Source organism: Sapajus apella, unplaced genomic scaffold, assembly GCF_009761245.1.
Source record: "Sapajus apella isolate SASKATOON/1434 unplaced genomic scaffold, GSC_monkey_1.0 scaffold194, whole genome shotgun sequence".
Classification (NCBI taxonomy): Eukaryota; Metazoa; Chordata; class Mammalia; order Primates; family Cebidae; genus Sapajus; species Sapajus apella.
In genome coordinates, this window is record NW_022437134.1 from 509,814 (window position 1) to 530,665 (window position 20,852).

General features: G+C 43.3%; 1 protein-coding gene across 3 annotated transcripts in view; it reads right to left on the minus strand.

Moving 5' to 3' along the window:
- Positions 1–1,348: 1,348 nt before the first annotated feature.
- The window catches only part of SEPTIN2 (septin 2), a 40,852-nt gene continuing 21,348 nt past the window's right edge, over positions 1,349–20,852 (minus strand). For all 3 annotated transcript variants that reach the window (XM_032269523.1, XM_032269522.1, XM_032269524.1), the window contains 8 exons: positions 20,397–20,531; positions 20,124–20,241; positions 16,107–16,208; positions 15,296–15,441; positions 12,928–13,011; positions 10,703–10,760; positions 8,600–8,702; positions 1,349–3,374 (listed from right to left, as the gene is read on the minus strand). In XM_032269523.1, coding sequence (XP_032125414.1) covers positions 8,601–8,702; positions 10,703–10,760; positions 12,928–13,011; positions 15,296–15,441; positions 16,107–16,208; positions 20,124–20,241; positions 20,397–20,531 — 745 coding nt within the window. In that variant the 3' untranslated portion in view covers positions 1,349–3,374; position 8,600. The remainder of the gene's footprint in view (positions 3,375–8,599; positions 8,703–10,702; positions 10,761–12,927; positions 13,012–15,295; positions 15,442–16,106; positions 16,209–20,123; positions 20,242–20,396; positions 20,532–20,852) is intronic.

The following is a 20,852-nucleotide window of genomic DNA, read 5'->3' on the forward strand; positions in this document are numbered from 1 at the left end:
CCCCGGCTCGCTGGGCGGGGCTGGGCTTAGCCTGGACCTTGGCGGCTCTCCTTGCACTGCGTCACTGGCCGCCAGCCTCCTCCTTACCCGCACCCACTGCATCCCTCATGGGGCTACACGGACCGAAGGGGATCATCGAAGGATTGCGCGAGGGTGTGCTAAGGCTGAGACAGGCTGCTCCGTGGAGGCGGCCAGGGCAGTTTTGCGGTCTCCCTCTCGCCGAGAGACCCCCCACCAGAGAATGGAAACCTGACTCGCTGTAGCACTTTCCCTCCCTCTTGAAAGGTTGATTCAACTATGCGTTCAAGACCCTACCCAACGTGCCCTCCTAGCCCAGCCCTGGCACCCACTGTCACTGCGCGGCTGTCGAGGAAATAATTAAATCCTGCAAACACCGGGCACTTATGAGACTTCTGTGGTGCTGTGGATTCCAGAGTGAAGCCTGACCCTTCGTTTCCCAAAAGCCCAAGCAGGAGAAAAGTTGGCTGAGGGGAACCTCCGCTTCTCCTGAGGCAACTTTGGGGGGTCTGAGACCCGGGCACACCAAGACTGGGCTCAGCACTGTGGCGTGCTCCCCCCATGTCACCCACCTCTGGGGCTCTTCCTCTAACCAGCCCCCAGTGACATCATCAGGCCCACAGTGGTGCACACAGAGGACTCTCGCAGACGGGCAGGGCAGGTGGGGATACTGCAGGTGTGAGCCTGGCATGCTGCAGGGTGTGTGCCGGTGACCTGAGACTGTTAACTGAGGAACTAGAGAAAGCAAGAGTTTCACTACCCAGGGTCTATAAGGAGGAAGCTCAGGAAGCTCTAGCAAGGTAAAAAGGGCCCAGGTGGTCCTGGGATGGTCAGTCCAGCGGGCAGCAAGAAGGCTAGAGGACTTGGGGTTTAGGCGTCCAGCCAGATCAGGCTTAGAAGTTCCGGTTTCCAGTTTCTTTTACTCAAGTGGTAGAGCCTACTTAGGCTATCTAGTCTTGAAAATGTACAGATTTGAAATTTCTTCTTATATTTCATTCACTTGTATTTCCAGGAATTCAGTAGTTGCTATCCATGCATTCTTTTCTCACTATATTTTCTAATTAGGAAATACCTATCACTGACCTCTTGGTGTTGATTTTCACCAGATGTCTTGCACTTTCTAAGTAGATGATCTGATCACCTGTAAATAATTCCTTTCCAATCTTTTTTGCTATCTTTTGGGCTGGATCTCCAATACGTACAAAGTTGTTCAGTACTGATGCTATTGATGCAAGTAATTTTCCCTTATTTTATACACACGTTGTCAAAGCTTTGAATTTTCCCAGAAAACCTCACAACTTTCCCTTGCAAATAACCGAAATACTCATTTAACATCTAAACAATAGTGCTTTATTGATAAAAGATTAGTTTAAATGGATACAAAATTGCTGTGTAAAATAAGTGTTTTGAAAATACATTTCTATAGGTAGAGACGATCTCTTAGTAAAAGAGCAGTTATCTATTATCAAAAGTATATCTTAAGGTTTGGGTAGTACCACAAAAGGTGGTCAGAGGTGCAGCCCTGGGCCCCCCTTGTGCACAGCTACTACCAGAGTGCCTGAAGTAGGACTTTCGCACAAACATACATGGGGCTTAATCACTTGCAAATGTTTTTTTTTTTTTTTTTTTTTTTTTTTTTTTTACAGATTTTTCTAGCAAAGTTATTAAATGTCAAAAACTCAAATAATGGACTCTGCATGGATGTACTCTATAAAGTCATGGAACACTTTTTCTTAGTTACCTTCACACAATAAGCTATAACATACGGCTTTTGGCTATTTGCAAGCAACAGTGAAGGAGCAAAGTTAGCAAGAGCACCAGATTATTTTCTGTAGCACACCTTCATAACGAATGTGTAACTGCCTCATTTTATGTTTTCCCCCACAAAAAAACAAAAAACCCTGTCTCATCCTCAGAGTGAGCATTTTCTCCATCTTCCTACACAACCATTGTCTCCTTTCATCTGTCACTTTCTGCAGCTGAATCTCCCAACTTCAGTGTAATTGATTAAAAAAAAAAAAAAAAAGGCAAGCCCTGGAGCATGCCACCGGGAGACACGGGAGGAAAGGTGAGGCTAAGGCCACAGTGCACAGAAAACAGACCAGGTGTGGCTTCGAATGTGCACACCTGCCTACTAGCTATACTACAGACTTGAAATGTCTTCCACTTTGACACGACACATGGTTATTACACAAAATGAATAAAACGACAACGGCTAAAAAAAAAATGAGACAGTCTGCCCACACAAAAATGATTACTGCTATTTTCCTCCCATCAGAAAATCATGCAAAAAAGGAATATTTAAAGGAAACCCAAATCAGGAAAACCTGGTAGGCATCAGAGATCAGGCGTTCAGGGTGCCAAGGCCTTAGGGTGGGAACACTGTTCAATGGCAAGCTGGGCTCCAGGGGCATGCCCACCGACAGACCCCAATTTCCACAGGGGAGGCAGATCTTCTATATCTACAGTTACAGAAAATACACTAAAGTGCGGTATAAAATATAGAAAGGTTGGATTCTGAATAGGTAAACTGCTAATTTTCCTTAAAATTTTTTTTAAAATTTTGGTTAAGAGTTTACTGAATCTCATTTTGTAGGTAAGAATCTTAGTTGTGACTACTCTGATTTTCTCTGTAGCACAGGATAACCAGTATCAGTGGAGATCACGTGGCTTACAGTGAGTTCTCTGCATAGTGGTTTTAAAACGACCTAGCATCAGAATCAAGAGACTTCTTTAAAAGTCACCTCTAAAAAAGCTATTTAAGTGTAAAGATATATCTCATTAGGTAATTCTATTGTTTTATTTGGTTAACAGATAATAAACTCACAGACAAAAGAACAGTACTGAATGATAGCAGCAAAACTGGTTTTAGATGTTGTGTACAAACATAAAAGCAAGGAAGCAGTGTGGTGTGGTAAGCAATGACCCTGCCCCAGGCCAGCGGATCTTTCTACAGCACTAGGCACACACCTCTACCACCCAGGAACATAATGGGTCAATCTGAATGTTCTAGATACAAATCAGGAGTGCTCGAATAGTTAGTCAGTCGTTAAGTCAGTTAAATTAAAGAAATTCAGTATTAACTATACACGCTGATTCTTGGAAGTCAATTCTAACGTTAGTGGTTAGGAAGAAGAAAAGGAAAAGTTCACCTCACAAAATACAGAGTGTAACAGCAATGAAATACATATGTTAAAAGTACCTCATACAAAAAAAAAAAATCAAAACTTTTTAAAAAATTAAATTCTCAGGCACAGGTAAGTTAAAATGTGGATGGCACTCTCCCAAGGATTATGAAAACACACGGCTGGATCACGCATCTGGAATGTTTTCTTTTTTATCCAGGAAAGTGTTTTCTGGAAAAAAGAAAACAAAACATATGTAAGTGGGAGTGAGGCAATGTTGGCCGTGCTGATCATTAACAGCTCTACTTTTCTCCGGGGCATAAACTGAGCAAACAGGAGGGTTTACATGACCACAGAGTTAATGAAATCAAAACACCACTTATGAGGCTCATGGAGACTGGAAATGCTGCAAAACTAAAAAGTATACAGAAATAAAATTTTATCTATCTAAAAGCAAAATTTTCATTCCATAAAGGTTGGAAGCCAGAAGCTCAGAGAAAATGAGCAAACAGCTATCACTGCCTCCTGCTTCAAATGAGCTGCATCCCTGAGGCCCCCTTGTCTCTTTCCACTGCACCCTGACTTCCCCAGTCACATGGCATGTCTGCTTATACAGGATCAGCCTCTACAGTCAGCAGGCCACTGTTTAAAAGTTATATGATCAGCAGCAAATCATTTTAAACTCTTGGAGCCGCAACTATTTCCTTATGAGTAAAGCTCAACTCAGCACAAACCCTCAGGACTATCCTAAGGTGTCAATGTGATGATGAAAGGAAAGCAAGCAACTTGGACCCGGCTGAGGGTGACACGGACGCCTTCCTTACAGTATCTTATTAAACTGTACGCATGTGTTTGTGTGCATTTTGCGTCAATATTGTATTTCACAATGAGCATCTTTCCCAGTAAGCTGCACGAGGGTTTGGTGACTGAGGCTCCAGCAAGGCACTCTGGGTCCTTCCTCAGTCACCTATCCACATGCCATGGAGGCCTCTAGACTCCCTGCCTTCTGCCCAACCCTAACCCTGCCATGTGTCGGTGAAGGCTCAAGCCCACTCCCTGTTTTCATGAACACCCTCATGCTTCCAGAATGAGGTGCTCGAATTGTGGAGACCTTCTATCAAATCCCCAGTGTCTGATCCTCATATCTCGGCCAACTCAAACTCTCTTTCAAGCTCTCATCAGGTATCTTGTATAAGGTTTGCCTTTACCCCAGCTCCATGTGACCTGCTCTCTTCTTTGGACTTTTAGGTCGTTACCTGACTTTACCTTTCATGCTTTTCCTCAGGCAAGTGACGGGAGTGGCCAGCTGGACAGACTAGAGAGCCTGCCTGTCCGTAAGATACAGGGTAGTGGGCATGTGCCTTTTCCTGGTCCTGAGTCTCTGTTGTCTGCAGATTTTTTTCAAGCAGGCAGACCAGTATACACCCTGCCAGACATCTACTTGCTAATGACCGTCAGTCGGGACAGAGCTGTCTGAGAAACAGGAGGTCAGCAGTCTCCAGCCAGAAAATCCGTATCTACCTGGCATAACCCTTCCTCCTTGTGCCATCTTTACTTTTAATCTGGACAAGCTGTTTCAGTAACACAATTTTATTCCCTTTAAAGAGTTGTTTTAACGATTAACACATTTCCAATAATACAACTAATAAAAGTATTTTAATACATAATTTCCTTCTAATGTTGATCGTTATTTGCAAACCTGTAAAATAACCTGCAAATGTACCCCAAAAATAAAAGTTGAAATTATTAAAAAAAAAAAAAAAAAAAGAGGTCCCTGGGCAAGATGGCCAAATAGAAACAGCTCCGGTGCACAGCTCCCAGTGAGTTCAATGCAGAAGATGGGTGTGATTTCCACATTTCCAACTGAGGTACCAGGTTCATCTCATTGGGGCTGGTTGGACAGTGGGTGCAGCCCAAGGAAGGTGAGCAGAAGCAGGGTGGGGCGTTGCCTCACTTGGGAAGCACAAGGGACCTGGAGCTCCCTCTCCTAGTCAAGGGAAGCCACCAGGAACTGTTTCCTGCACTCCGGCCCAGATATTGTGCTTTTCTCACGGTCTTCACAGCCTGCAGACCAGGAGATTTCCTCTCGTACCTACACAACAGAGCCCTGGGTTTGCCGCAGAAAACTGGGTGGCCATTTGGGGAGAAACCAAGCTAGTTGCGGCAATTTTTTTTTCATACCCCAGTTTTGTCTCTCGGGTGCCTGAGAACTGTTCACTCCCCTGGAAAGGGGGCTGAGGCCAGGGAGCCAAGTGTTCTGGCTCGGCGGGTCCTACTGCCATGGAGACCAGCAAGCTGAGATCCACTGGCTGGAAATCCAAGCAGCTGGCACAGCAGCCTGGGCCTGACCTAGGCGGTTCGAGCTCCGTAGGGGGAGGGGCGTTTGCCTTTGCTGAGGCTCCTGTAGGCTCCAGTAGGGGTTTGCTTACCCCACAGTGTAAGCAAAGCTGCTGGGAAATCCGAACTGGGCGGAGCCCAACACAGCTCACCAGCTGCAGGCACTGTCTCACTAGATGTTCTTGCTGAGCAGATCATCTCTAAAAAAAGGCAGCAGCCCATCAGGGACTTATAAATAAAGCCCCCACCTTCCTGGGACAGAACATCTGGGAAAAGGGGTGATAATGGGTACAGCTTCAGCAGACCTAAACATCCCTGCCTGGCAGCTCTGAAGAGAGCAGTGGATTTCCCAAAACAGTGTTCGAGCTCTGATAAGGGCTAACTCATTTTATGAGGCCAACATTATCCTGACACCAAAACCTGGCAGACACACAACTAAAAAAGAAAATTTCAGGCCAATATCCCTGATGAACATCAATGTGAAAATCCTCAATAAAACACTGGCAAACCGAATCCAACAGCACATCAAGAAGCTTATCCATCACAATAAAGTCGGCTTCATCCCTGGGATGCAAGGCTGGTTCAACACACGCAAATCAATAAATGTAATTCACCACATAAACAGAACCAAAGACAAAAACCACGATTACCTCAAGAGATGCAGAAAAGGCCTTTGACAAAATTCAACAACCTTTCATATGCTAAAAACTCTCAATAAACTAGGTACTGATGAAACGTACCTCAAAACAATAAGAGCTATTTATGACAAACCCACAGCCAATATCATACTGAATGGGCAAAAACTGAAAGCATTCCCTTTGAAAACTGGCACAAGACAAGAATGCCTTCTCTCACCACTCCTATTCAACACAGTATTGGAAGTTCTGGCCAGGGCAATCAGGCAAGAGAAAGAATAAAGGGTATTCAAGTAGGTGAAGAGGAAGTCAAATTGTGTCTATTTACAGACAACATGATTGCATATTTAGAAGACCCCATTGTCTCAGCCCAAAATCTCCTTAAACTATAAACAACTTCGGCAAAGTCTCAGGATACAAAATCAATGTGAAAAAAATCACAAACATTCCTATACACCAATAACAGACAAAGAAAGAGCCAAATCATGAGTGAGCTCCCATTCACAACTGCTACGAAGAGAATTAAATACCTAAGAATACAACTTCCAAGGGATGTGAAGGACCTCTTCAAGGAGAGGTACAAACCACTGCTCAAGGAAATGAGAGAACACAAACAGATGCTCATGATTAGGAAGAATCTATATCGTGAAAATGGCCATACTGCCCAAAGTAATCTATAGATTCAATGCTATCTCCATCAAGCTACCACCGACTTTCTTCACAGAACTGGGAAAAACCACCTTAAGTTGCATATGGAATCAAAAAAGAGCCCACATAGCCAAGACAACTCTAAGCAAAAATAAAAAAACAAAAAAAACAAAGCTGGAGGCATCAGGCTACCTAACTTCAAACTATGCTACAGGGCTACAGTAACCAGAACAGCATGGTACTGGTACCAAAACAGATATATAGGCCAATGGAACACAACAGAGGCCTCAGAAACAAGGCCACACACCTACAACCATCTGACCTTTGACAAACCTGACAAAAGCAATGGAGAAAGGACTCCCTATTTAATAAGTGGTGCTGGGAAAAGTGGCTAGCCATGTGCAGAAAGCTGAACCTGGACCCCTTCCTTACACCTTGCAAACATTAAATCAAGATGGATTAAACATTTAAACATAAGACCTAAAACCATAAAAACCCTAGAAGAAAACCTAGGCAATACCTTACAGGACATAGGCATGAGCAAAGGCTTCATGACTAAAACACCAAAAGCGATGGCAACAAAAGTCAAAATAGACAAATGGGATCTAATTAAACTGAAGAGCTTCTGTACAGCAAAAGAAACTATCATCAGCATAAACAGGCAACCTACAGAATGGGAGAAAATGTTTGCAGCCCACCCATCTGACAAAGGGCTCATGTTCAGAATCTATAAAGAACTTAAATTTATTGGAAAGAATAACCCCATCAAAAAGTGGGCAAAGGATATGAACAGACACTTCTCAAAAGAAGACATATATGAGGCCAACAAACATGAAAAAATGCTCATCATCACTGGTCATTAGAGAAATGCAAATTAAAACCACATTGAGATACCATGTCGTGCCAGTTAGAATGGCGATCATTAAAAAGTCAGGAGACAATGGATGCTGGAGAGGATCTGGAGAAATAGGAATGCTTTTACACTGTTGGTGGGAGCGTAAATTAGGTCAATCATTGTGGAAGACAGTGTGGCGATTCCTAAAGGATCTAGAACTAGAAACACCATTTGACCCAGCAATCCCATTACAATTCTTTGGGTATATGTCCAAAGAATTATAAATCTTCTATTACAAAGACACATGCACACGTATGTTTACTGCAACACTGTTCACAATAGCAAAGACTTGGAACCAACCCATATGCCCATCAATGATAGACTGGACAAAGAAAATGTGGCACATATACACCACAGAATACTATGGAGCCATAATAAAGGATGAGTTCATGTCCTTTGCAGAGACATGGATGAAGCTGGAAACCATCAACCTTAACAAACTAACACAGGAACAGAAAACCAAACACCACATGTTCTCACTCCTAAGTGGGAGTTGAACAATGAGAACACATGGACACAGGAAGGGAAACATCACACACCAGGACTGTTGGGGGGTGTGGTGGGGGGCCAGGGTAGGGACAGTAGTAGGAGAAATACCTAATGTAGATGACGGGGTGACGGATATGGCCAACCTACATAACAAACCTGCATGTTCTGCACATGTACTACAGAGCTTAAAGTACAATTTAAAAAAAAGAGAAAAATATGAAAAATCTTTACTAGAAAGTAGGTGGCAAAGCAGTGGCTTCTGTTCTTCAGGAGTAAACCTTTCTTGTTTGAGACTAGTGATGGAGTTAATGACAACTTCAAAATGCAAAGCATTGGTAACGCTTGAGGAGGAGCCCGTCATATTTCACACAATATCATGCCGGTAACAACTGCCTGTCTTCCAGGCTCAGGGACACCAGGGCCCGCCTCTGACCTCCCGGAGTGTACATTACCTCACACGTGGTGCCCGAGAGCCCCGCCGTCGCCGTCCCCGCCCTGCATCTGTAGCTGCATCTGCGCCTGCATCCTAGCGATCATCTCCTGCATGCGGCGGAGCTGCGGACACAGTGTACACCGGACACATTACAGGTTTTCGCAGTTTGCTGTCTCAGCATTATTTCTGGGTGTTCCGTGATTCCTAAAATTTCAACTTCTACACTTTCCCAAAACATAACCCAGTTATTATATAAAGGCTTCTTACCAATCAATAATAAGAGCTATTTATGACAAACCCACAGCCAATATCATACTGAATGAGCAAAAAATGGAAGCATTCCCTTTGAAAACCAGCACAAGACAAGGATGCCCTCTCTCACCACTCCTATTTCATATTCCTAAAAGGACCAATAGCTAAAGAGAAAACCAAGTAAATGATACGAATATCCAACCCAAATAAAAAAGAAATTCTCAGTAAACAGTAACAATAACCGAAGAAAGATAACACAATATGAGAAATTTTCTAACCTTAAATAGGGGGAAAGAGACTGATGACAGTGGGAAATGAAACGTAAAGGGGTATGGGAATGAATCAGCTTTTCTGGAGGGCAATGAAGGCCTACCAATGAAAATAATATATATGTGTAAACATATATGTTATTTATTTATTTAAATTTCCCCTTGCGTGTCACATATATAGATTTTTTAAGTGATGGGATCTTGATCTTTTGCCCCGGCTAGACTGCAGTGGAACAATCACAGCTCACTATATCCTCAAACTCCTGGGCTCAGGAGATCCTTCCGCCTCAGCTTCCCAAGTAGCTGGGACTACAGGTGCGTGCTGCCATGCATGGTTAATTATTTTGTCATTTTTTTTGTAGAGATGGAGTCTCACTCTGTTGCCCTAGCTGGTCTTGAATGCCTGGCATCAAGTTATCCTCCTCCTAAAGTGCTGGGACTACAAGTGTGCACAGTGCCTGTCCACAAACAGTGAATGTCAATTCATCTTTATCCTTGTCATTATGCTTTATATGTGTTCAGAAATGCCTCCAGGAAAGCATTATGAAACATTCACCTACATTTTCTTCAGGTAACTTTGTGGTTATTTTTAACATCTAAATATTTGATCATTATTGAATTAATTTGACCAAAGAAGCATTTTCTTTTTGTTTCCAAAAGGCTGGCCCATTATGATCCTATTGTTTACTGAATAATGTGTTTGACTTCCAAAACTCCAGCAAATCTGAATGCCACCTTTACAACAGAGCATATTTCCATATTTATGCTCTACTTACAAAAATCAGGCCGGGCGCGGTAGCTCAAGCCTGTAATCCCAGCACTTTGGGAGGCCGAGGCGGGTGGATCACGAGGTCAAGAGATCCAGACCATCCTGGTCAACATGGTGAAACCCCGTCTCTACTAAAAATACAAAAAATTAGCTGGGCATGGTGGCGCGTGCCTGTAATCCCAGCTACTCAGGAGGCTGAGGCAGGAGAATTGCCTGAACCCAGGAGGCGGAGGTTGCGGTGAGCTGAGGTTGGGCCATTGCACTCCAGCCTGGGTAACAAGAGCGAAACTCCGTCTCAAAAAAAAAAAAAAAAAATCAGTGACATTACTAAATTGCCTCCAAAATGTTTTGGCTAAATATATGAACCATTATGTATGTATGTTTGTACATTATAATATATAAATGGATATATACAGTAATAAAAGTCACATGTATCCTCCTCAACAAATTGAAAAAGAAAAACTAATTACCAGTGACATTTATGGATGAAAAGAAATTGCTTTAGTCATTAAGAATAGTACTTTTTGGCTGGGTGCGGCAGCTAACATCTTTAATCCCAGCACTTTGGGAGGCCAAGGTGGGCAGATCATCTAAGGTCAGGAGTTTAAGACCAGCCTGGCCAACATGGTGACACCTCGTCTTTATTAAAAATACAAAAACTAGCCAGGCATGTAATCCCAGCTACTTGGGAGGCTGAGGCAGGAGAATCGCTTGAACCCGGGAGGCAGAGGTTGCAGTGAGCCGAGATCATGCCACTGCACTCTAGCCTGGACAACAAAGCAAAACTCTGTCTCCAAAAAAAAAAAAAAAAGTACTTTTCTACTTAACTTACCTCAGCTTCCTTTTCCAGCAAGATCTGATCTTTATTCATGTCCTCGTTCTCCACTTTCCTAAGAATTTAAAGAAATCAGAATTATAACACTGTAACAAATAGTTATTTCTGATCCCCCACCCCCAAAATCCTACTTTAAAATTTAAAATGACATGTATTTATCATTTTTCTTTTTTTTTTTTTTTCCATTTTAAATTGAGATAGTGTGTCGCTCTGTTGTCCAGGCTGGAGTGCAGTGACATGATCTCAGCTCACTGCAACCTCCACCTCCTAGGTTCAAGCAATTCTCCCATCGTAGCCTACCAGGCAGCTGGGACTATAGGCGCATGCTGCCATGCCCAGCTAATTTTTTTTATGTTTAGTAGAGACGGAGTTTCGCCATGTTGGCCAGGCTGGTCTTGAACTCCTGCCCTCAAGTAATCTGCTTGCCTTGGAGTCCCAGAGTGCTGGGAATACAGGCGTGAGCCACTGCGCCAGGACTATCATTTTTCTAATTAAAGATATAATGAATAAAAAGGGAACAAAAAGATTAAAAAAAAAAAAAAAGGACAAATAATACTAAATGGAACATTCAAGAGACTTTTCTTACTCTAAGCTTGAGTGACAACACTTGCTTTTACCCACTCAAAAAACAGGTATTATTGGTCAGGTGCAGTGGCTCACACCTGTAACCCCAGCGCTGTGGGAGGCTGAGGTGGGTGGACTACGAGGCCAGGAGATTGAGACTATCCTCGCCAGCATGGTGAAAACCCGTCTCTACTAAAAATACAAAAATTAGCCGGGCGTGGTGGTGGGCTGTAGTCTCAGCTACTCAGGAGGCCGAGGCAGGAGAACTGCTCGAACCAGGGAGTCGGAGGTTGCAGTGAGCCAAGATTATGCCACCACACTCCAGCCTGGGTGACAGATGAGACTCCATCTCACAAAAAAAAAAAGAAAAAGAAAATAGGTATTACCTGAAAAATCTGCTTTAAGTTATTCTTTATGAATACAAATGTAGTCACTGTACTTAAGGAAGGAGCAGAGGCATGCACCACCACACCTGGCTAACTTAAAATAATTTGCTATAAGGCTGGGCGCAGTGGCTCAAGCCTGTAATCCCAGCACTTTGGGAGGCCGAGGCGGGTGGATCACGAGGTCAAGAGATCGAGACCATCCTGGTCAACATGGTGAAACCCCGTCTCTACTAAAACTACAAAAAATTAGCTGGGCATGGTGGCGCGTGCCTGTAGTCCCAGCTACTCAGGAGGCCGAGGCAGGAGGACTGCCTGAACCCAGGAGGCGGAGGTTGTGGTGAGCCGAGATCGCGCCACTGCACTCCAGCCTGGGTAACAAGAGCGAAACTCCGTCTCAAAAAAAAAAAAAAAATAATAATAATAATAATTTGCTATAGAGGTGAGGTCTCCCTATGTTGCCAGGGCTGGTCTCAAACTTCTGGGCTCAAGTGATCCACTTGCCTTGGCCTCCAAGAAAACTTATATAAAAACGTATTAGAATGGTAAAAAACAAAATGTGAGTGAGGGTGGCCGTAGGACTTTGCGAAGATTGACACTGCTTGCTTCAATAGTCACTGGCTGCTTGGAAGCCACTCATCCCGGCCTCACCCTTAACTCGGGCGCTGCACTTTCTTACTGGCAACAAGTCTGTCCTCCTATACAGAGCAATGCTTTTGAAGACGTACTCAACACAAGTCTCTGGCTTTTCCCTCTAAAGTTTTTGTCTGCTTGTTCTGGGATAGGGTCTGGTTCTATTGCCCGGATAAAGTACAGCGGTGCAATTATGGCTCGCTGCATCTCCCAGGCTCAACTGCTCCTCCCAACTCAGCTTCCAGAGTAGCTGGGATTACAGGCCTGTGCCACCATGCCTGACTAAATTCAAATTTTTTTAAATTTTTGTACAGATGGGATTTCATCATGTAATCCCATGGTCTCAAAACTCCTGAGCTGAAGCAATCTACCTGCCTTGGTATCCCAAGGTGCTAGGATTACAGGCATGAGCCACCATGCTGGCCTCAAGTTTTTATGTGGACATCATCAAGGGCACTTTTTCTTTAAAAGGCTAAAAGAACATAATCTGATTAAATTAACAGCTCTTTTATAAACAACTTTTCAGTAGAAAACCAAACCATGTTGCTGAGTGGTCAAGAAGGCTGAGCTAAACACATGGAGAAGGAGGAACATCGTGACTCAGGGTGACACAAAACTGAGGACAAGGCGCAGCGTGATTACCTGCCGCCTCTCTTGAGTCTCTCAGAACGGAAGTTTTCATAATGAAGGTCCTGGGTCACCTCCTGGAGATCCTGCATGTGGGTGCTGAAAGAGAAGAGGAATGCACCAGAATGGCCTCATGCGTTTGACATTCTCATTAGAAAAAAAATCACCCATCAAGTACATAGAAGAAACAGCAGTAATTACAATAACTTGGTAAACTGTACATAAAGCTGTTGGGATTTCAGGATAAGGAGTACAGCCGTGGAAGTGTCTAGTGAGATGTAGCTCTGCCTTTCTTCCCCAGTAAATGACATACACAAACACAGGTCTGGACTGAGTCTCTCAGGGGGATTTCTGCCAGAGGGACAATCATTCCCATATGACGCCATCACTACTACAGGGTGGCAGATGAGACAGATGATAAGAGACTTTTAGGTCAACAATGTCTGAAATAGAATTCACTCTCCTTAAAGGACTTATGGAAATGTAGCTAAAACATTCATGCCTCCTCTAACTTAAAATTTATATATTACTCTCATATGAGCAGAGTTAGTTAGCTTACGCTACGCAGAAGACCATGAAGTGAAGGACTAATATTCTGGATGCAAGAATATTATCAACAGCTTAACCTTCCATTCATCTTATGAATCACTTTTTTTTTTTTTTTCAATTGGCTAGCTTATTCAAATACGTACGCAGGCAAGAATGAGTAAACATTATAACACATTGCTACTTATTCGGGATCCAGGGAAATGGATTGAGACAGCAAAGGAGTGGCTCACTGTCCCACATTGTGATAAACACACAATTGACACTAAGCCCTGTCTTCAGCCTCTACACCCCATTCAATAACGGGCATCAGGACAGCCAAGGATGTAGCCCTGGAGGGGCTGAGTGCACTTGAACTTCTTACGCAACCATTAAATTGTGTTTGACACAGCTTGGATGGTAACATCGTGCTGACTTTAACTCACTACAAATTGTTAAAATAAGTGAGACGTGGCAAATATGTAGCAACTTTCAGCTAATGAAAACATTGATTTGTCCAGATTAGTCTCAGTTGAAGTCCTCTGATTAAAGAGATATAGTTTAAACAATACTCTCAGCTTTTCTTTTTCTTTCCCTGAGATGGAGTCTTGCTCTTGCTGCCCTGGCTGGAGTGCAGGGGCTGGATCTAGGCTCACTTGATCTCTGCCTCCCAGGTTCAAGCAATTTCCTGCCTCAGCAGTAGCTGAGTAGCTGGGATTACAGGCACAGGCCAGCACACCCGACTCATTTTTTTATTCTTAGTAGACGAGGCTTCACCATGTTGGCCAGGCTGGTTTCAAACTCCTGACCTCAAGTGATATGCCCACCTTGGCCTCCTGCAGTGCAAGGAATATAGGTGTGAGCCACCGCGCCCAGTCTCAGTCTCTTTTATTGAAGAGTAAAAGCAATGTATGCATGTTACTATATGTGAAATAAATTTATTTATCAGCCTCTTTTTTTCAAGAGTAAAAGCAATGCAACTATATGTGAAATAAATTTATTTATCAGCCTCATTTTTTAAAGAGTAAAAGCATATACGTGAAATAAATTTATTTATTTACTTGAGACGGAATCTCGTTCTGTCACCCAGGCTGGAGTACAGTGGCATGATCTTGGCTCACTGCAACCTCTGCCTCCGGGGTTCAAGTGATTCTCCTGCCTCAGCCTTCTGTGAGTAGCTGGGTTTACAGGCACACACCACCACGCCCGGCTAACTTTTTTGTATTCTTAATAGAAACGGGGTTTCTCCATATTGGTCAGGCTGGTCTCAAACTCCTGACCTCGCGATCTGCCCGCCTCGGCCTCTCGAAGTGCTGGGATTACAGGCATGAACCACTGAGTCTGGCAATAAAATTTATTTTTACAGGAAAAAATGTCTATTTTTATAGTCAGATCTGTAATTATTAATAATAAATGGAAGACATAAAAAGCTAACCAGGACCATCCAGTGAGTCTCAGACTGGAGAGTAGGATGCCGGGTGTGGCTTGGCCTGGAGCAGCAGATCAGGGGCCTACGGAGCCCCGATCATTTCCTTACCAGTGCTGGGGACCTCTCAGACCCCAGTTTAGGTCTTGTCTCCTTTTAACATCAAAGATGTAAGATCTTAGCAGGAAGGAAAGGTGCTACAGGTTACAGGCCACAGGGGAAGAGCTAGTTTTGTAGTGCCACAGAGGGCCCGGGCGAGGGCTCTCAGCACCAAGCTGCAGCAGCCCCACATGACTTCTGCAATGTGAGAAGCACTGCAGACGACAATGTAGGTGCTGGCTGCAACTCTCTTGGGGGCCACATGTACACCCCATTTGAAATCCATATTCTTCATGCCAAATTCTGCCAGAAGCTACACCCCAAATGTCTTACATGAGCATGGTTCTCAGCTTCAGAAAGTCGTTGTGTTCTGGGTTCTCCACCTCCACAACACCCCAGGGGTAGAGGCGGCCTCTGACCTTCTTTCCTTTGGCTTCAATCAACTGATTGGATCCAACCACAGAGAATGGGATGCTGGCCTAGAAAGACACACACAGAGTAGACAGGCTCAACACAGGGAACCCCAGCGTTCACTGGTAACACAAGGACATCACCACAGACTTAACACATTGCTATTTACTACATGATTTAATTGGAAAGCTGGGGATATGCGACATTTTCTTGTAAAGCGTCGGATACTTCCCACATGGGACAAATTGTATGAAAACAAATTAAACCTACAATAAAATTTCTAAGCATTAGGTGATAGCTTTATCAAAGTTTTATTTTCATTTTTTCAAAACTAGAGTATCGCTCTGTCGTCAGGCTGGAGTGCAGTGGCACGATCTCGGCTTGCTGCAATCTCCACCTCCTGGATTCAAGTGATATTCCTGCCTCAGCCTCCCGAGTGGCTGGAACTACAGGTGTGCATCACCACACCCACCTAATTTTTGTATGTTTAGTGGTGGTGAGATTTCACCATGTTGGCAAGGATGGTCTCAAACTCCTGGCCTCAACTGATCCAACCGCCTTGGCCTCCCAAAGTGCTGGGATTACAGGCATGAGCCACTGCCTTGAGGCCTCAAAATATATTTAAAGCAAAAATACTATCATAACTGAACATACCCAGACAACCTCTCTCATCTTAACATAGATAACAGTAAACAGGAGTTATTTATGTTGTGGATTTGAAGCCAGTTCTTACCTTGAGAAGTCTAGTCTGCTCTTTAAAATCTTCATCTTCATCTGATTCTGCATCAGGTAAGTGATAGATTTTGATGTTATGTTCTTCAATTTCATCCAGAATCTGATAAAATGACAAAACCAGATCAATTTTAGTCAACTGCATGTATTATTGTAGCCAATTCTAACTCAACATGTAAGAAATGTATCAGTCATCCAAATGTCAATAATCAAACTAATTATGAAAGTTATTGTCAAATAAATTTATAAAACTGCTAGAAAGGTACTTATATTTGAATTTTGAGGATCCTCTGTACAGAATAAAAGTAACATTAGCAATAATGCACCACCACCCTCAATGTACAAAGCAGTAAGACTAATGTTAGCACCAGCACAACAGCTAAAATGGAAATCATACCATAACCAGCCTCTCAGGAAGGACAAATACCACAGGAGAAGCTACAGGCATGAGATGTCCCTGTAGAACAGGCAGGTGTCTTATAAGCAGAGAAGAGGGGGAGGTACCCCAGATGAAAAAAAAAAAAAACATTGTCAAAGGCACAGAGAGGAGGACACATAGGGTGAGTTTTGAGAGTAACGAGAAATTCAAAAGGCTGGAATCTAAGACACCCAGTTGAATAACGGAACAAAAACTGGAGTTACAAAGTGGAGAGTTCCATGAACACCAGGCTAGCGACTTGGGGATCTGTATTTCATTCAAGACGCAGCCAGCAGCCAGCAGCCACATCCCACAATCTGACCTATCAAACAGGCAGTAGTGTGTGGGGGGCCTCCATGGGAGAAAGAACTGGGCCGAAGTTGAAATATGCATTCATTCATCAGTCAATCAATCAAAACCCCAGCACTCAAATGCCCACTACATGGTGGGCACTCTAACAGGCACCAGGGAGGCCACAGTTTTGTTTGGTCTCACCCCAGTACCTGGGGCATCAAGGGAAGAGAGAACAAAAGCAATGTGAGCAGAAAATATTCTGACCTCAAACTTTGCACTGAATCTGATCCCTGGTTTTTAAGAATGGAAATCCTTAATGTGACCTGAAAAGGGCCTTTAATGATCAGAGATTTGCTCTTAGCACAACGTCTGCACTGCAGAAAAGGCCCTCCTTTCTACATGGGAGGAACCATCTTATCTCTGGAAGAAACTGCGCAGTGAGAGTAACCTGCGCACCTGTCCTCACTCACGGCCCCTTTCTTGGTCTTTTATCCATTCATGCCAACCCCATCTTTTGTCCTATGCTGGCCTCATTAAAATGGAGCTTATACTTTGGAGGGGCAAGAGTTCATTAGTAAGCCGACTATTTAAAAGTGGAGGAGAGGAGTCAGAAAGTGATGAATAACAAATAATTACACATTTCTCAGTCTGGGTGACTGGAAGAATTGTGGGACCATTTAAAGAGACAGGAAAGTTGGAAGGACAGGAGTTCATCAGTGAGCAAAAGAGGACTCCTGTGGGCACACGTGGTTCACAACAAGAAATAAGATACTTGGAAGGGCAAATCTGCCAAGTCACAGAAATAATGCGATCAAAATAATATTAAGAAATACTGACCTTTAAGGATCAGAAAGGAAGGTGGAAAAAAGCAGCAGAGAGCAAAGTGAGCACAGTGGCCCAGCAGCCAAGGAAGGGAAGCTTCAGGAGCAGAGCTGCCAATCGCACAAACCTCACAGGTGGGGCCCACATCCGAGAACTGAACAAGCTCTACGCGTTTTGCATACAGGATTAGAGATTAAAATTAAAGCATTCTAATCCTGACACCACCCCCATTTCTACCTCAAAGAAATTTAATGTACAGAATATAAAAGGTAAAGTTCCCTTAAGTGGGAATTGCTAAATTATTTATTAGTGTAAAAACATCTATGCTTCCAGTGTTCTTCTAAAGGTACAAATACTTCCTAAAAAACCGGCAGGCACTTGAGACAACGAAGGAAAGGCTGCCAACATGACTACGTGCTGCTTAAAAACTGCTATTGGAAAAAAGCACCAAGAAAAACATGAAAACACCAACGTCAAGCCAGGTGAAATCACTTGCAAGGTGATAGTCAACATCTATCTGTTAAGTCAATAAAAAAGCAGGAGCCAAGCCCCTGCAGCCTGAGAGAAGACACTAACTGGCAACAGCACCAAGACAGATACTCACATCACCAATCAAGGAAACGCAAATCAAAATGAGACACAATTTCTCAGATGAGAAACACATTACAAAAACTGGTAACATAACCAGGACAGTTATAGGGGGTAGAGAAGAGTACACTTTGGAAATATAAATTGTTACAAACTTATTTCACAGCAAATTTAGTCATCTTTCAAAATTTTAAATGTATACTGATTTCCTAAGAATTAGTTTGGCTCACACAGTTGTGAAAAGATAGATGTGCGCGGACGTTCATTACAACAGTTATGCAACAAAGCTATCATGTGCCAGACTTTATTCTGAACTCTGGGAATACATAGGTCAATGAAGCAGACTCCTATCTCAGGACCTGAGTCAGGGGTCAGGAGAAGCCAAAAAATACACTGGAGAAATACTTCATGCAGTGTGTGGGGAGTGCTGCCAGCAGAGCAGGGGATGGAGATGTGAAATCTTGTGTGCACCGCCGGGCTCAGTGCGGGAGTTGCCCACATGGGTATCTGAGGGAAGACTGTTCCAGGCAGAGGGTATCAATAGCAAAAAGGAACAACAAGGGGCAAAGAAACCGTGAATTTGGTAAGAGAAGAAAAGGGGCCAGAGCAAAACAAAAAGTAAGCCAAATATTCATCAACAGGAAACTGAACAAGTTACAGTATATTCATGCAGTGGAATGCTATGCATCCAGTAAGAATTAGGGTAGAGCTGTATATGAGAATGCTTCCGAATATTTTTAAATAGGATAATCAAATGGCAGACTAGTATTACTATGTGATTTCATTCTGTAAAAACAAAAACACAGGCCATGTTCAAAAGGACATACATTTAACAGCTCTTCTTTCTATGGGTAATTATAGAAATTCTTTTTTTTTATTTTCTTGGGACAGAGTCTGGCTCTGTCATCCAGGCTAGAATGCAAACAAACTCCACCTCCTGGGTTGAAGCGATTCTCTTGCCTCAGCCTCCTGAGTAGATGGGACTACAGGCACCCGCCACCACACCCGGTCAATTTTTGTGATTTTTTTAGAGATGGAGTTTTGCCACGTTGGCCAGGCTGCTGGTGATCTGCCCACCTCAGCATCCCAAAGTCCTGGGATTACAGGCGTGAGCCACCACACCCAGCCAGCATTTCTGTTATTGAAAAACTGTTTTTTAAGAGATAGGGTTTGGCTATATTGCTGAAGTTGGCCTCCAACTCCTGGGCTCAAGTGATCCTCCTGCCTCAGCTGCCTGGTGTACCCCCCCAACCTGCTCCAGCAACTGGGGTTACACACATGTACTGGTATGTTCAGTTAGGTATTTGTATTTTTAAGAGTTCAGCATATGTTTCTTAAGGAGCATATAATCAGAAAAAAGGAATTAAAAAATATATAGTGGAGAATCAATAAAGAGCTTTATAGAAATACACAGAAGAGGGCCCTAAAACAGGGCACCACAGGAGCTGCTGGAGGGGAGAGGAGCTTCGCTGGCTGATAACTGCTATGTTCCCAAACAGAACAGAGAGCCAGTCTGCTTAGACACCTCCTCGTATGGGTCATTTGCAGCAAAGTGTTTAGATAAAATAATACACTTCATGGAGAGGTCACATTTCTAATATTTGAGTCATTTAACAGCTATGAAATGTGCTGGTGTGTTACCAACTGCTGCTCGCCGAGAGCATTTTAAATAGAAGGATAATTTAAAGAATAGAAATTTATCTTCATGAAGGAAAAAATTAAAATTTGTAACTGTTAGGTTCTCCTTGAAAACCACCAATATAATGCAGGAAAAATCCTCCTGCCCTGCCTCCCGACACCTGAGCAGACTGCTGAGGGTGCAAACACCCTCCTTCCTTCATCCCCCATGCCCCCAAATTGCACCCTGAGGGAGAGCAGGAGGCCAACCTCACTCACCCTTTTCTTCAGCCGCTCCCGTTCCTTCAGGGTGAGGGTGTCAGCTTTTGCAATGACAGGCACAATATTCACCTTGTTGTGTATTGCCTTCATAAACGCCACATCTAAGGGCTTAAGTCTAAAATTAATTTTAGAAGTGTCACTTATTTAAGAAAAATACATATAAAACTTTTTTCTCTCAATTATCTTAATTCTTATATTAGAATACAGAGTTTGGGTAACACTTACAAACCCATGTGGTAAAGCATTTCTCCACAGTAAGCAATTACTTACCCATGTCCAAATGGTGAAATGAAGTAAAAGCAACAGTGCACTCGATTATCAACAATGTGCCGTCTGTTCAAGCCGCTCTCGTCATGCAGGTACCGCTCAAACTGCTCATCGATGTAGGAGATTATCGTCTTAAAACTGAAACAGAAGCATTAACAGTGGTCACGGGGGATAAAACATGAGGTCCCTGACTTCAAAAGGAAAATAGTGCTCCCACCCAAATATATATAATTTAATAATTCATTTTCAAGATGAGAACAGAAGACTGACTCCTAGGTTTGGCAAATCTAAGTTTCTGGAAATCATGCCAAGCATAACTGCTCCTAAGTGCTGGGAGTCAAAAGCCTGAATGGAATAGGCTATGATGCTCCTGAGAGAGGACGTGCAGGCAGGGCTGCCCTTTTCGTTTTTTTTTTTTTTTGGAGACGGAGTCTCACTCTGTTGCCCAGGCTGGAGTAC